General features: G+C 40.2%; 1 protein-coding gene across 1 annotated transcript; it reads left to right on the top strand.

Moving 5' to 3' along the window:
* Positions 1-2499: 2499 nt before the first annotated feature.
* On the top strand, positions 2500-10662 carry CLDN34 (claudin 34). Its single transcript, XM_027640917.1, has 4 exons — positions 2500-2684; positions 2788-2938; positions 8178-8313; positions 9644-10662. Exon 4 carries the CDS (start codon positions 9707-9709, stop codon positions 10349-10351), a length of 645 nt encoding a protein of 214 aa, XP_027496718.1. The 5' UTR covers positions 2500-2684; positions 2788-2938; positions 8178-8313; positions 9644-9706; the 3' UTR covers positions 10352-10662.
* The last annotated feature ends 4316 nt before the right edge of the window (positions 10663-14978 follow it).

Here is a 14978-nt window from a genome sequence, read left to right as displayed (position 1 = left end):
CATCTGCAAAGCAACATAGAGCCAACCCACTTGGAGGGCTCCCAACCCCCTCTCCTGGAGGCTTTCTAACCCCTTCCTCAGGCATGTGCTATGAAGTGCAGGGGGGTTTAACCCTTTCAAAAGTCCATCTTGCTTTTGGGGGGTTGTTATTGCAACAGCTATGGAGTTTGTCTATTCAGCTGTCCCATGGGCTCTTTATGGGATTTGCCTCAACAGTGGTGCAACAATTGGCATGAGGTTATTGTGCAATCTCTGAAAACACACCCTCATCTTTTAAGTTTTGCTTTTTGATGCCATTTAACATACTGTTTACAATGTATTTGTGATCCATGTTTGAAGAGGCATGGGCAAAACAGGAAGAAGGTCTACTGCTGCTGGACCATGAAGCACTTAATGATGTGAGTTGTGTTGAGTTGATAGAGTTGTCTCATCTCTGAATTTCACAGGTTTTAAAGGACAACTTGGTTTGGCCATAAAGGTATACAGTTAGGAAAGATGTTTACGTAAATATTTTTCTGAGGCTCAAGCTGTGGTTTTAGAGGCCCACACTTAGGTTCAGTGTTGGATTTGGACAGATATTGGTCTGATAATCCACTGAGGTCAAGCAGTGAGTGACCAAGAGTGAGGAGGCAACAATTCTAATCCCCAGTTCAAAGATCACAGACTGGCAAGCTGCATGCAGGGAGGCTGCTGTGCTTTCTGGAAGAAGTAACCTTTGTCTTGAAAAAAAAGCGAGAAAGTACTTGTACCTGAGCTTCTGAGCTATTTACAGGCTCTGTCTGCTGCTACTTGTTGGGCAGTGCATCTTCCACAACCTCTTGATTTCAGGTTGTTTTTTTCAGCATGGCAAATAAAAGGAAAAATAACTTGAAACAAATATTTCCTGTTCTGTGGTATTGAACAATGAAATTGTAAACCACAGAAGGGACCATGCTTGATCTAAACGCCTTTGAAGTCAGCAGAGCTCTTTCCACTGATTTCAATGCACTTTGGGCCAAGGCCACAGGAGGAAGAAAGCAAATGTTTTCTGCCTGAAAAAAGTTTTAACCATTGGTATTCAAAGAACAATAAAGTCTGATGTGTAAAATGTGTTCCTTTAAATAAAGTAGTCAGAAACTTAGTTAATTTCCATCTGCTTCCTAATAATTTGTCACTATTACAGTAAAAATGAATGTGTTTATCGTAATCATACACTGAGAAGAAAAAGCATTTAATGCTGTCATTCACTTCCTATCTTGCTTCCATTCCATTTTGTGCATATCGTATTTCTCACTAATGTGATTGTGCTTATGCTGCTGGCTATGTTATTACAGATTAAGCACTGTAGATTTCCAGTTGAATTAAACTTCATTGCACTGAGGGTGGTTGACAAATATAGTGAAATCATTATTTTTCTGTACAGTTTAATCTCTAAAACATCACAGCGGGTTTGGTTTTGTTGTGTCAGTTTTTGCAGGTTTTTTCGTGACTGAGGAGGAATAGATCAGAGATAGAGAAACTGGGGAGCAAAGAACTGTTGTTCTGGGAGTAGTGTAGGGGATGCCACTCCTATCACAGAGTAGGCTGCATGCAGTGTAAAATCAGCAGTAGTTTTGCCTGCATATTTTGTTTCACACAGTTATTAAATGCAAGGAAAGGAATCTATCTGCCAGCTACCTACTGCCCAAGGATGCTGTCCTTCTGAATCAGCAGGCTCATCAGCATGTCAAAAGGCCATACTCAGTCTAGCAGCTGACAGCAGCCCATCGGGTGGATGGCCCATGGGGGTGTCCCATCTCAGGCTTTTTGTTATGCAACAGCAAAGCCTGAGCAGCTGAGTTTGCCTGTGCAACAAACCAACCCCATCCAGCTGTGACCAGCCAGAGAGAAGATCCCAGACTGGAGAGCTGCAGAAGATGACAAGATTCTGTTGCCGTGGCCAGGCTGCATTACCTGCACATGAAAACGGTGAATCAGTGATGGGTGGAAGACAGAGCAAGAGAGGATTAAAGGTGATGCAGAAAAGCGAAGGACATGAATTAATGACATTTTTCAGCCTTCTTTAGTGGTGGCAATGATGAGCCATGTCGCATGTTGCAGGTGAGAAGAATTTTTCGATGAGGCTTTCCATTTCAGGATATTTCTATGAAATAAACTTACCCATCTTTGAAATGTCCTCCTGCTGTAGGACCAGTGTGTCATTTGGACTTTAGCAGATTTTAGAATAGGGTTCAAAGAGGAGAAATCAGAATGGAGTTAAGAACATTCTTCCAATTTGTAAGAACCATTGTTTACATTCATGGGAAAACCATGAAGCAAGGCAAATATAATTTTTAAAAATGTGTGTTGTTAAACATCTGAGATAGCAAACACAGTACTGTTTGTACTAAAGTATGGGTGCTGCCAACCACAGTCCATCAAGAGACCAGTTCAGCTTGAATTTACTCCTTGAAAGCCCTCCTCCTTCGCCCCTATATTTCTTCCCACTGCAGAGCTGTATAAATACGGGAAGAAAAATCTAACAAAGAAGAAAGGATTATGAAATCACTTTGTTCTCTTTCAGATGAGAATTCTGTGTCCTTCGAGCTGTCAGGCAGGGGCATCGTGGTCTCAAGCTGGAAAATCATGTAATCAAAAAGGCAGATTTTCTGAATGGGTATCTTACAGGAAACTGAATTTTCCATGGGAGTTATCTATATGTTTTGGTAAGTGTTTTAAAGCAATTCGAATAAATGGCACACGGTAAAGCTTTCATATTTTTATAATATGTTAATGATTAACTTACTTCCTACATCTTTGTTGACTTAGTGGGAGAGTGACAAGGAACTGTGAGGTACCTATTTGGTAGCGTAACAAGTCGGACAATTTGCACGGGCATTTTTTTCCACTTCCCTTCTGGAACTTGCTTCATCCAGCTGACACTGCTTCACAGCCTTAGGCAACTCTCAGACTCGCAGAAGTAAGTCTCCTTTTTTTTTTTTTTAATATGACTTATTTTATGAAGTGCTGATAGAGAACAGATGGGGAGAGATTTAAATATTTGTTTGTTTCCTATAAAGAATGCTTTTCCAACTGGGAATTGAAGAATTAAGTTTGCAAGCATTAAATCATAGGGATATTGCTAAGAAGAGACCTCTGAAATTACTATGCTGTTGGGGCTTTTTTAAAACTCCCTTTCTGCTGCAAGACTTACATTAAACAAGGGATTTGGTTAGTAAACCATGTACAGTATAGTCCAATAAAGCTACATCTAGGCTATAAAACTTTACAAAAGCAGGATTTGAATGTTAATTTCAAAATGCATGTGGTGCCTAACAATATCCAAAGCAAGAATATTTGCTTAAAACATGAAATAAGTGGAAATTAATGAATTCCTGCTTACATTGGCTGGGAAAAAAAATTTTGTGCTTATTTTATATAGAAAGAGTTTGTCTTGAACTTTCTCTTTAAGGTGGTTACAAGTTGCAGTGGAATTCCTAGAGCAAAACTTTCTTTCAACAGGCAGATGGGTTGCAGACAGGGAGACTCAGACTTTGCTCGTCTATTGGAACATTTCTTAGTGTATTTTATCTTAGCTTTGCTATCGTTTACTAAGAAACAAGGATTACCTCCTATCCTTTTGGAAAGCCCTCCTTTCAACCACCCACCCACTGTCTGTGGAGGAAATGTCACGAACAGGTTGCTGTGTGCAGGTTGTGTGCTCTCCCGTTCCCTCCTCGGCAGTAGCTCCTTCCACGCATTCGGCTCTGGCGATGCTCCTTTCCCCTGACCTGGTGCCCATGCAGCATGTCCAGGCTGACACTCCAGGTGCCCAGAAATTCTCAATTTCTCCTGCAGGTTCCAAGAAGCATTAGTTCCTGTTCTTTTGGGTAGAAGGTGTCGCCTCTGGTGACAGCTTCCCAAGCCCCGAGGCTGTATTCAGTACCCTCATCTTCCCTGTCCTGTGTGAGCTCTCTGGGACCTGGGTATGGTTGCCTTAGTTACACTACCTACCCCTCAGAGCTCTTTTCTCTGTGCCAGACACACAGAGTAAGCAAGCTTTTGGGATCTCTCTGCTTTTTGAAGCTTACTAAAAGGGTACCATCTCAACACAGCCAGGGTATCTGCCTTGGTTTTCATGGGCTGTCATTTTTGGAATATCCCTAAACTGTTCTACTTCAGTTTTAAATGGAGCTTCCTTCAAGACAGAGGCAAAACAACCTGTAGAAACTGATAATATGGGGTCATCTGGGTCCTGGATCAAACCCACTGCCATCTCACTGCCTACAAACCTGCAACATTTCCTTAGGTAACAAGAGCTTAAGGTGGGCTCAACCACAGAAAAGTGAATTAGGGCTTGAAAAAACAGTGAAGAATATATAGAAATTATTGATTTCTCTTCATCCTACCATCAAAGCAAATCAAATTCTTTTCCTGAAGTAAGCAAAGAACTTTTACACAGCTAATTTCAATGTATTCATACTTGGTGGAACAGAAATAAAGATTGCTTAGGTTTGCTTGTTTTGAAACACAATGTGTAAGTGGAAGGAACAGAGTTCATAACACTGGATAGTGACATTTGGAGGAAGGGGGTACATAGAGCATGTTATATCTGGAAATGACTTTTCCAGTAACTGCTAGCCCTATTAGTTTATCTTTTCTAATTGAAAATAAGTGTGTTAGAGACAGCTGGAACCTAAACATGAGATATCACGGTTCAAGACTTCATGAATGTCAGGGAGACTATTCAAGGAATGGGCCATAAATGCAGCTAACTTTATTTCTAGGAAACTAGGAACAAAACAATTGCCACACTGAGTGTTTGTTTAAATGTCTTTTGAAGAAACTAGAAATAGACAGTTTCAGCAGCCAATGCTGGCAACTCTTGTGGCTGGGACCGCAGCAAGTAAACAGCCTTAGACATAAAGCCACATTTCAACCAGAGCTGTGCTGCAACAGGGATGTTAGAAAACTAAAAACTATTAATGATGTTCTCTTCTAGACACATCCAAACTTAAGGGTCTAGGGCATTAGTACTGGCTTTTTGAGTATCATGTCAAGGATTATGCAATTTGTGTAAGACTTCCACAAATTCATACGACAAGCCCTAGCCTCCCCTGCAGCCTCTTTCAATATCTGAGATCTTATGCTCAAGGTGTTAATGACTGACCCATCCAGCTCTGCCTGGTGCCTCAGATTCCAGATGGGGGCAGATACTGCCGAGGGCATGCTACTGCTGAGGAATAGTATTACCCAGCAGATATCAACCTCTAAAGGACCTCTGCTAAACAGCAAACTCCCTCCATGCTGCTGAAAGCTGGAGCCATCTGGCTCTTAAACTATCATAGGAAATGATTCATTTAAAGACAAGTCTTTTCTTTGATTGCATGTTTGGGGGCACTCTCTTATGCTATCCTATAAGTTGAACATCTGTCCCTGGCACAGGCCCTCATTCCCCTCTGAGGGAGTCTGAGACCCAGTGATGTTATAGGCCCAATAATATTTAAATGTACGAATTAAGAGAATATGCTAGGGGTTTTTTTCCCTGCATTTGCCTGCAGGGAACAGGTTGCCCAGAGAAATCGTGGACTCCCCATCCCTGGAAATGTTCGAGGCCAGGTTGGATGGGTCTTTGAGCAAGAGGTTTCCCTGCCCATAGCAGGGTGTTGGACTGAGATGATCTTTAAGGTCCCTTCCAACCCAAACCATTCTATGATTCTATCTGGCTTTTATTCAGGTCCCTACCTGAAATACATCTGTGAATGAAAACCCTTCCAAATGAAAGAAATGAAAGATGTACTAAGAGAGAAAATGAAAAGCCTGTAGAAGCAGCTCTCTTTTTTTTAGCTCTTGTCTCTAGACTTTCCCAAGACTGACCCCAGAAGCTGCTGGAATGCTTATTGGATTGGACTGAGTTGATTTTAAATGAAAATGTGGATGAAATCATGGGACACTGAGAGATGGCACTATAGCCACCTCTCAAAACATTTCTCACTTCTTTGGGTGAAAAGGGTTTTCAGTCATGCTTTTCTTTCACTGACACAGACACCACGCAGACCTAGCTTGTTCCTCTTGGCAAGATTGCCTTTGTAGGCTGACTCCATCCCATGAAGTGGCTTGTGTGCAGACTTGGAATGCTGCAATCTACAGCTTTGAGTGAGCTGCAGAATCAAGAACCACATGGCAGTGACACCAACTGATTACTCAGAGCACCTCCTGTAGCTGACTGAATGAGTTCATTTGCCTTACGACTTTTCGTATAGTGATACTGTTGCATCATGGTATTATTCAGACCACATAGGTAATCTTACTACACAAATTAAATTAGTTCAAAATATTTATAGAATAAATGAAACTAAACTAAAGCATGAAACCAGACAACAGATTATGCTGTCTTGTGTTAGCACAGCCTGCCATACGATTTTTTTTTTTTTTTTTTGATGGGTGACAAGTTGGTGGCAGATCAAATTCTTCCTTTCCAAAGGGGATGCCTCTGTCTTTGCAATCTACAGGAATGGCACTGCTGGTGTTTTAGCCAAGTTCAACACCTGCATCACCCACCTCCTGTGGATGAAAACTTGCAGTGTCACCCCCAAGGTGTAACCTTTTTCAGGGTCCAGCTAAGACAAAAAGCTTGTCCATGGCTTCGAAGGGACCTTACAAACCCCTGACTCAGGTGCCGCTGTTCACCCCAGCCTTGCCAAGGGCCCTGTTGCTCTTCTTGCTACAACCTCCCTTCCTCCCTTCTTCTCACCCTCCCTTCCTTCCTCCTTCCCTCCCTTCTTGAGGTCTCAGCAAGGGAGCCTCTGGGATGGGTGAAATCCTGGAGGGAGACGCCCTCTGCAGGTCGCTCACGGTTTTCCTTGGCAAACCGTCTTTTTTGGAAATACTTGACACAGTAGTCCTGAAAAATCAACGTATCTTGCTACACCTGGGGGAAAATGAGTTTCCCCGATCCTCGTTGCTAAAGGTTTTCTTTAAAAACAGTGCTTCTGGTACTGTTCTCTTTTGACGATATCAGCAAAACCTATTGTGTGTTTATTAATATTCATAGTGATAGACGCTGTAATCAGGAACTAATTTGCTTTAATTTTGACATGTTTTCATATGGCAAGAAAAATCCTGTAACTATTTTACCTTGATATTTTGTTCCTTATTTTCTTGCTGAATCTTAATATCAGGAGGTAGTAAAAATAGGCTTCTGTTTGATATTCCAAAACAGGCAAGTATGAGAACTATAACTCAATTTCATCATCGATCTCAAAAGTACTTCTTCTGAACCTTGTTCTTTCTCTAAGTCAGTGATATCAGGTTAGATCAAATAAGCTCCAGTGGGCAGGGTGTGGAGGAATGAGCCAAAATGAATCATGCAATTTTTTGTGTGTCTAGACATTTGATAATTCACCTAAAGCCCATCTTTGTCAGCTGGTTGTTCTCCAATGTTTTCAGAACTTTTGTATAAACCTTGAATTCTTTCATCTTGCGTGTTTGCTTGTTCTGTGGGGTTTTTTTGTGAATCTTAAAGAAAAAAGTACTTTTCCTATTTTTTAATTTTATAATTCAACTCTGGAGACAATTTTAAGTGTCTTAGCATGTGAAGATTTGATAGGGGGCTTAGAATCACAGATACAATCTCATTTAATTCTGTGAGCAGGCAGGTGGGTACATTCAATTCAATCAGTTACACACTGATAACATACTCTGAAAAGCTTTCAATGACAGGGATTCACCTGCTGACCTATATTTTATGACCTTGATACCAGCAAGTTGTTTAAATGAATATTTATGATGTACATGAGAAGTGTTACAGACATAGAGGCTCTGCACAAAACGGTGTTTTCATGTGATTCAGGTTTAGCTACTGTGGGCTCAGCTGATTCCAAGAGAAGCAGAAGGGAGTCAGCATGGGACACCCTTGCTCGTGCTCATTTCTGTCTCCTACCTTCCCATCACTGGACATGAACAGAAAAGACGCTATTTTGATGTGGAACTGGGACAGAAAGAAAACCATTCATAATATCCTGTGGGGTTACTGTACTCTGTATCCAGTGACAACAGTTAATTAGAAAGGGGGGTTTATAAGCAAATATAGAAAGTATTTATAAATTGGTTTCGGTTTAAGTAGATAAAAATACAGGAGACTCTTCCAGAGCAATTTCCTCCATGCCAGAGAGGATTAAATGTACACTTGCAATAATGGAAATTAATATGTCTCACAGGAAATCAGTCCTATTGGAGATACACAGGTGAGCTGGGAGGCCAAAACGATAACATTGCAGATGTTGCTGTGTTTGGCTGGCATCAAAAATCACTCTGTCCCATCCTCTTATTGCTGGCATCAGCTTCAGGACTGAAGTAAGTATGTAATGAGCACTGGTATAAGAAGATGGACAGTGTTGCCTAAGGCCATATTGTTATGAAGATATTTTTTATTTAAGATTTCCACAGATGGATTTTTGCAACTAGATTATATCATCTACTGAATCTGTTTAGTTTAAGATCAGTAAATAGAAAAGTTGTTGCTTTAGTAACAAAACATTGTTGCAGATCTATCTTATTATTAGATTTGAGTTGGTACAATATTTCTTCAGTCTTGAATGAAATAGCAGCAGAAGAAAAGGTATTTTAAATATAGAGATTCCTAGAACCTTTCAGATCTACCTTATAAATTCAAGGTCACATCTTCTCTGATCACAGATCATTCATATAATTATCCAGACAGTTGTGCAAAAGATGCGGGAAATTAACAGGTTTGGGTTTTTTTAAATAGAATAAAAGCCTAATTCACATTCAGAATGTACAGTCAGCAAACAAAGCTTAAATCTTTTGCTAGACTAAATAAATAAAATATTTTCCACCACAGTCTTTGGATGATTCGAGCTGGGGAAGCTGGGCAGATTATGAACTAGTGGGATTTGCAAAGGTGAAACACTAAAGAAATCTTGGCTAAAGTTTGAGGGTGGGAAAGCAATGGCAGCACATCCAGGCTCCAGCCCCTGCACAGAGCATTATATTTCTGGTTAATTCAAGTGTTTCTGCTAATTCATGGTTAAATAATCTAAAAATGGTCAAAGTTCAGTGCTCATTATTAGACTTTGTGGTCTAGATTTGCTCATGCCTCTGAACTGTGGTGTTTTCTGTCTAACACCAGTCCCAGCAACTCTTAGTACAAAAGCTGAAGTCTGTTCAGTTTGGGCTGCTACACCAAAACCACAGCTGCCAGAAGAGAAGAGCACAGATTCTGCGGCTGTTTTGTAGGATCTCTTGCAACGGCCAGGGACCTGAGGATTTTGTCTGATTTAGTTTCTGCTAGCCAGTAACTCTAGGGCTCCTGATTATATGTAACATGTATAAGGATCTTTGAGTATAATGGTTAATTAACAAAGAAGAAAATAACTTGGAAAAAGACATGAATTTTCTTTTTGTGAATCTAAACAGGAGATTGTAAGGGGAGCTAATCAGAGACTCTTTCTGCTCCATGGGATATGATGACATATACAGAATTAAAACAAATATGTTATTTGTCCATAGAAATTAAATTTCAGCAGTCCATTACAGTTGGGGAAAGATGACTACCATCCTCCCTCTACACACACATTGTCTCCTGACCGTTCTTTTTCACTGACAGGTTCACCTATTCACCCAAATAATAATCGCCTTTGTAATTTTATTTTTTTCTTTTCAGTGCCTCTCTCTCTTCACATGGCAACAGAGCAGTGTCTGCAACAGAGCAGAAGACCTCCAGAGGATGAGCTCCCTGGTCAATGCCTCACACCTCCAGCTCACTGCCTTCGTTCTGGGTACGGTAGGCTGGATCTTGTGCACCATTTCAATGGGAATGGTGGAATGGAGAGTGTGGCACGTGGACAACACCAGCATCATCTCCTCTGGCATTGCCTGGGTGGGGATTTGGAAAGTCTGCTTCATCAGTTACCTTCACGTCTCACCTGGCTATAGAGAACAGTTCTGCCATAAATTCAGTGGCTACGAGTCCTTCGTCCCCCATGAAATTTTTGCTGCTCAGGGTCTCCTGTTGATCGCCATGTTCGTGGGCTTGCTGGGACTGGCTGCTACAATATTTGCACTGAGAAATGTGTATATGGGAATCACTCACAAGACTCTTATTACCCCTTTCTTCCTGGTGGGTGGCTTCTTCTACATATTTGCTGGTCTGTGTGTCCTGATTCCTGTGAGTTGGAATTTCTATTCTGTAACGCACAACCAGAGCATTGCTTTTCCTCCTTCTTATTACATGCCCTCCAGTCCAGTGGCTCAGGAAGCTGGTCCTGCAATTCCTGTTGGGATTGTGGCTGTCATTCTCCTGCTGCTAAGTGGGACTTTTTCTCTCTCATACAGATTTCCAGGGACCACAAATACTATAACGAAATCCTGACAGGACAAATCCCCCGTGCTATTTCAGAACAAAAGCATAGTTAAGAGATAAGGACAGCAGGATGAGTGGTTATATAGTTAAGGAACTGCAGAATTTAATTTTGTTCTATAGTAGCTATTTTCTTATATGAACCAGTTGAATTACCATCTTAATGGTCACATATGACCAGAGGTTCGTTTTTGAGATAACTGCTGTTGAGCAGCAACTGTGATTAAATTTTGCCAGTTGACCTCTTTTGTATGTACAAACACTACTGATTAATTTATTTTTTTGTTTGTGTAAACTATTAACCATGCTCAAGGAGCTGGCTCTGAATGAAATGTCTTGTTAGAAAAATGTGAAATAACATATATTAAATGTGAATTTGTTTGTACTAAGGTCTTTTGTCCATTATTTAATTACAGCTGTAGTAAAGTATGTTTTGTGACAAGTCAAGACTTTTAAAACCAATAATATGAGTGTCATCATGGTTATGTCAAATGACTCTTCCCTGAATTGTCTAACAAATGTCTTGCCAGTTTCTCCTCTTCCTCTAGGGCACATAAAGGGCTGTGTCTTTATTGCTTCTGTTTTTCTTTCAAGCTGTTTGCATTTTATGTTGCAACATGTTTGCCTGTGGGGAAGGTGCGCTCTTAGTTCCTAACTTAGGCAGAGCCAAAAAGTCTGCAAGTGTTTGCTTCTTCATCAGACACTTCACTGAATCCAAAGGTATTGCAAAAGACAGAAACGACTTGTACAAGTTATTACAAAACTGATGTCAAAACCAGGAATATTCAGTGCAACTTTCAGGGTATGATTCATCTGATGTAGACATCTATATCTAAACCGGTCACTTCAGGCTCTGTTTATAATCAATGTAGAGACAAAGCCTTTTTTCAAGATGTAGATGCCTCGATTGGTTGGGAGATTACACATTCTCTAAAAACCTGTTTCTCTTAGCCCACTATAATGGTTGTAATAACCAGAGTTGCTAACTCTGGCACATACAACCAAAATTCACCTAAGAAAAAAAAAAAAAAAAGAGAAATGTCCCAAATGCTGCAATAAGAACAAATAAAAAAAAAAAAAAATTCAGAAATTGGGATGAATGAGCAAACAGGGTTGACAAACTGATGATCTCTTGAAAGAGGTCCTCAAAAAGTTATTACACTTTTAAAGAAATGCAACAGGGATCTAAGTAATTTAGTTTTACTCTTTTAATTGTCCTGCATTTTTTAAAATACTCATGGATTCAGAGAAAGAAAACTTAACAAAAATATATTCTTGTACATTGCAAGACAAGGTAAAATGCCACCAACCCGGATCGTCTTGCTGGTGGCTGTTACTATTCCAGCTTGTCCTAGCAGTTTAATTTTTCCTACACATCTTCCACATGGTCTTGACTTTTCTGAACTGTCTGACTATGTAGAAACTCCACAGCACCTTCATTTTCTCTCCAGTCTCTTCTGAAATAGCAGCTTATCTCATCATGGGTAATTTTTTCATTGCTGCAAGAATTTATCTTCTGGCTGTTTACAATGCTGTAAAGCACTTTCAAGTGGTGTTTCAATGAAGGCAGTTTAATAGCTTGTTTATTATATATTGTTTCCAGTTTGATTTCTAATATACACCCTTTATCATGCTGGTAGGTTTTGGTTTTAAAGGTGCAAATCAATAGAACTGTTATCTCTTCCCACAGGGCCTACAATAATATTAGATTATATCATATTGTGGTTGTAAGGAAAAAAGAGACCTATCCATGTGTTTGTGCCAGCATTTCCCCACACTGGTAAACTACCAATATTCCCTGTCAAGGAATTAGAACTTTAACAGAAAATTACCGATTCTTCAACTCTGTTTGAGTTAACGTATGCACAGAAATATCAACAACCCCAACTGTATTTCTTAGCTCTATTCACTAAACTATTGGATTCAATTTACATATATTCTTCTTGACTAAGAAAAAAAAAAAGGAACAAATATCATCATATACATGTCAAGTTTCTGTGTTGCTGCCACTGCTATTTCCACTGGAGATTATGTTCACCTCTCCTGATGTGTGGATATGGAACACTGGTAGTATGTCAAACACAGGCTAGATAGTGAGGAAATTCCTCAGCTAAACACTGGAATACATTACCTAAGGAGATATGTGGGGTTTAAAATAAAGTTTTGTCAAAAAATGTTTAGGTAAATAGTACATGAAGACTGTAGGTGTGAGAGAGTCCATCTCAGGACAGAGCGGTGATCTAGATGGGACCCTTGGCATCCTTTCCCAGTCTATTGATAGTCACATGGTTCTTATATGAGAAAACATAACCTATGGTCAAATACTACTGTATATTAAAGCTCCCAGTCCTTCCCTAAAGAAAAGAGAGGGAAAAAAAATCTTACAGAATCACAGAACATTTAGGTTGGAAAAGACTTCTAAGATCATCAAGTCCAGCCTTTGATGATCACTTTGTCAACTAGACCATGGCACTAAGTGCTACATCCAGTTGTTTCTTGAACGCCTGCAAGGATGGTGACTCCCTGGGCAGTCCATTCCAATGTCTGACAACCCTTTCAGTGAAGAAATTCCTCCTGATGTTCAGCCTGAAACTCCCCTGGTGCAGTTTGAGGCCATTTCCTCTTGTCACATCACTAGTTGCCTGGGAGAAGAGACTGGACCCCCACCTGGCTACAACCTCCTTTCAAGTAGTTGTAGAGAGAGAGTAAGGTCACACATGAGCCTCCTTTTCTCCAGGCTAATCTTAGATTAGAACAAGGGAGAGGTGAAACTTCCATTGGTCGAAAGGGATCGAGCCTGTCTGACCTTGATCCCTCAGGGCTGTGTGATTCATTAAAATTTACTGAATGTTTGTGGTCATTATGATTCTGATATTGGAGGAGTAAAGCCCATGTGATTTTATGTCACCAGCAAGGAGATAGGCTCTCTGTGCATATTCTCATGACACATTTATTTTAGAATTTGAGAAGCTAAATTACCTTTCAGTAGTTCAATTTGTTACCATGTCAGTTGTGCTTGTATAGGTAATTTTAGGGTTATCTGTAAAATCAGGCAGCTGAAGAGATCTTGGTTTAAAACTCAAAAATGTAAAACTATTTTGGAAGGCTATTTTTAACCTAGATTGCTTTAGGGAACTACGTTATAGCCTGGCCCCACAATCATTTGTAGCAGCACAGTTGAGGACAGGCAGCAAGCTGTAATGCAGGCAGGAGTGAGTGGTCAGGGCTTTGAGGTACAGAGATAAGGGGCAAAAACCTCTTAAGCAAATTTCACCACTGAGGAGATCATATCGCGAAGCTCGTCTCCAGCTTCTGTGCAGACTGGGACCTGCTGCCTCCCCAGTGACAGCACCGCTTGCCTTGTGGGCTCCACCCTGTCTAGGAATGTCTCCACGCTGGCCTCAGTCTACACATAAACCAGTCTCGCTTTATTTTTTCTGAGTTGACAATAAACAAGTACCTTGTGATTCACTCACATGTCTGAATTCACTGCTGGGCAAACGATCGGAATACCAAGACTCTGAGTTCTGCTGGGTACCTAGGTGTAATGATAAGGCCTCATCTTTGACCTCCATGACATACTCCTTGGCATTAATCTACCACAGGATGCATTTTGTTAACCTTATTTTCATGTACCCTCTACCTCACCTGTCCATTCATGGCCACAGACGAAAAAAAATGTAGGAATATGTGTTCGGTATTCCTCTAGGATGGATGTGCAAATAGAAAATGGAGCTGAACAGTGCCTAACAGTAAAACAGCCCCACAACACAAAGCCTGCTGAGACTTTCCCCAGATGAATATGCAATTCGGACCAATGTAATTTGTGTTCAGGCAAAGGAAGAGGGATGAACTGGAGACACAATACTGCAGAACAGGTCATCAAATTAGTCAGGTTAAGTCATTAAACAAAATCTTTATTTGAGTCAGCAGTTTAACATGAAGACAGTCTTAACTGCTGATTTAGCTGATTAAAAGCAATGCTAGGTTCAGAAAGAAATGTCTTTCTTGTCACATGGCTAATGGTATATTACAGTGATGAGAAGGAGGGTGTTTTTCAGGGATATTTTTAGACCTTAGACCATTTTCCCCTTAGAATGGAAAAAGCGAAATGTCACAGCCAATTTCCTGCACTTTAGGCTGTTAAATACTTTAGGACAAAGAGTTTTTGCTTAAAAAAATGTTAGTCTGGCTGGCATAGTGTTTAATGGCAAATTGTTTTCTTAATATAGGAAACCAATGTACATGAAATTAAAGATTCCCAGAAGAATTTTTCTCTGTGAAAAATATACCTTTTTCAAAACTGAAGCGGGATTCCTTTCTTTCTTGCCAACATCATATTGTCAAATCCAGTATCGGCTCACAAAAACATATTTTTCAAACAACTTATTTCCCTTTCCACTGCTCAAATAATTTACTCTGTTTCCCTTGCTTGAGAGAGTTAAATAATCAGCATGCTGCTTCAGAGTATGCTGGCTTTCAATTATTGTGTCAAACCCAGCTGTATGCCAAACAAGAAAATGCAAGTGAATTTCATCTCAGAATTATAAAGCAAATAAATACTGACTCAAGGAATGGAGTACAGCACACACTGTTAACATCCAGTTCACAGTGTGTCACATCACCCCCTTTTTCTTGG

The sequence above is a fragment of the Corapipo altera genome, unplaced genomic scaffold (genome assembly GCF_003945725.1).
Source record: "Corapipo altera isolate COAL_440 unplaced genomic scaffold, ASM394572v1 0, whole genome shotgun sequence".
Classification (NCBI taxonomy): domain Eukaryota; kingdom Metazoa; phylum Chordata; class Aves; order Passeriformes; family Pipridae; genus Corapipo; species Corapipo altera.
The sequence above is the reverse complement of the archived record's forward strand: the minus strand, read 5'-3'. Positions and strand labels throughout refer to the sequence as shown.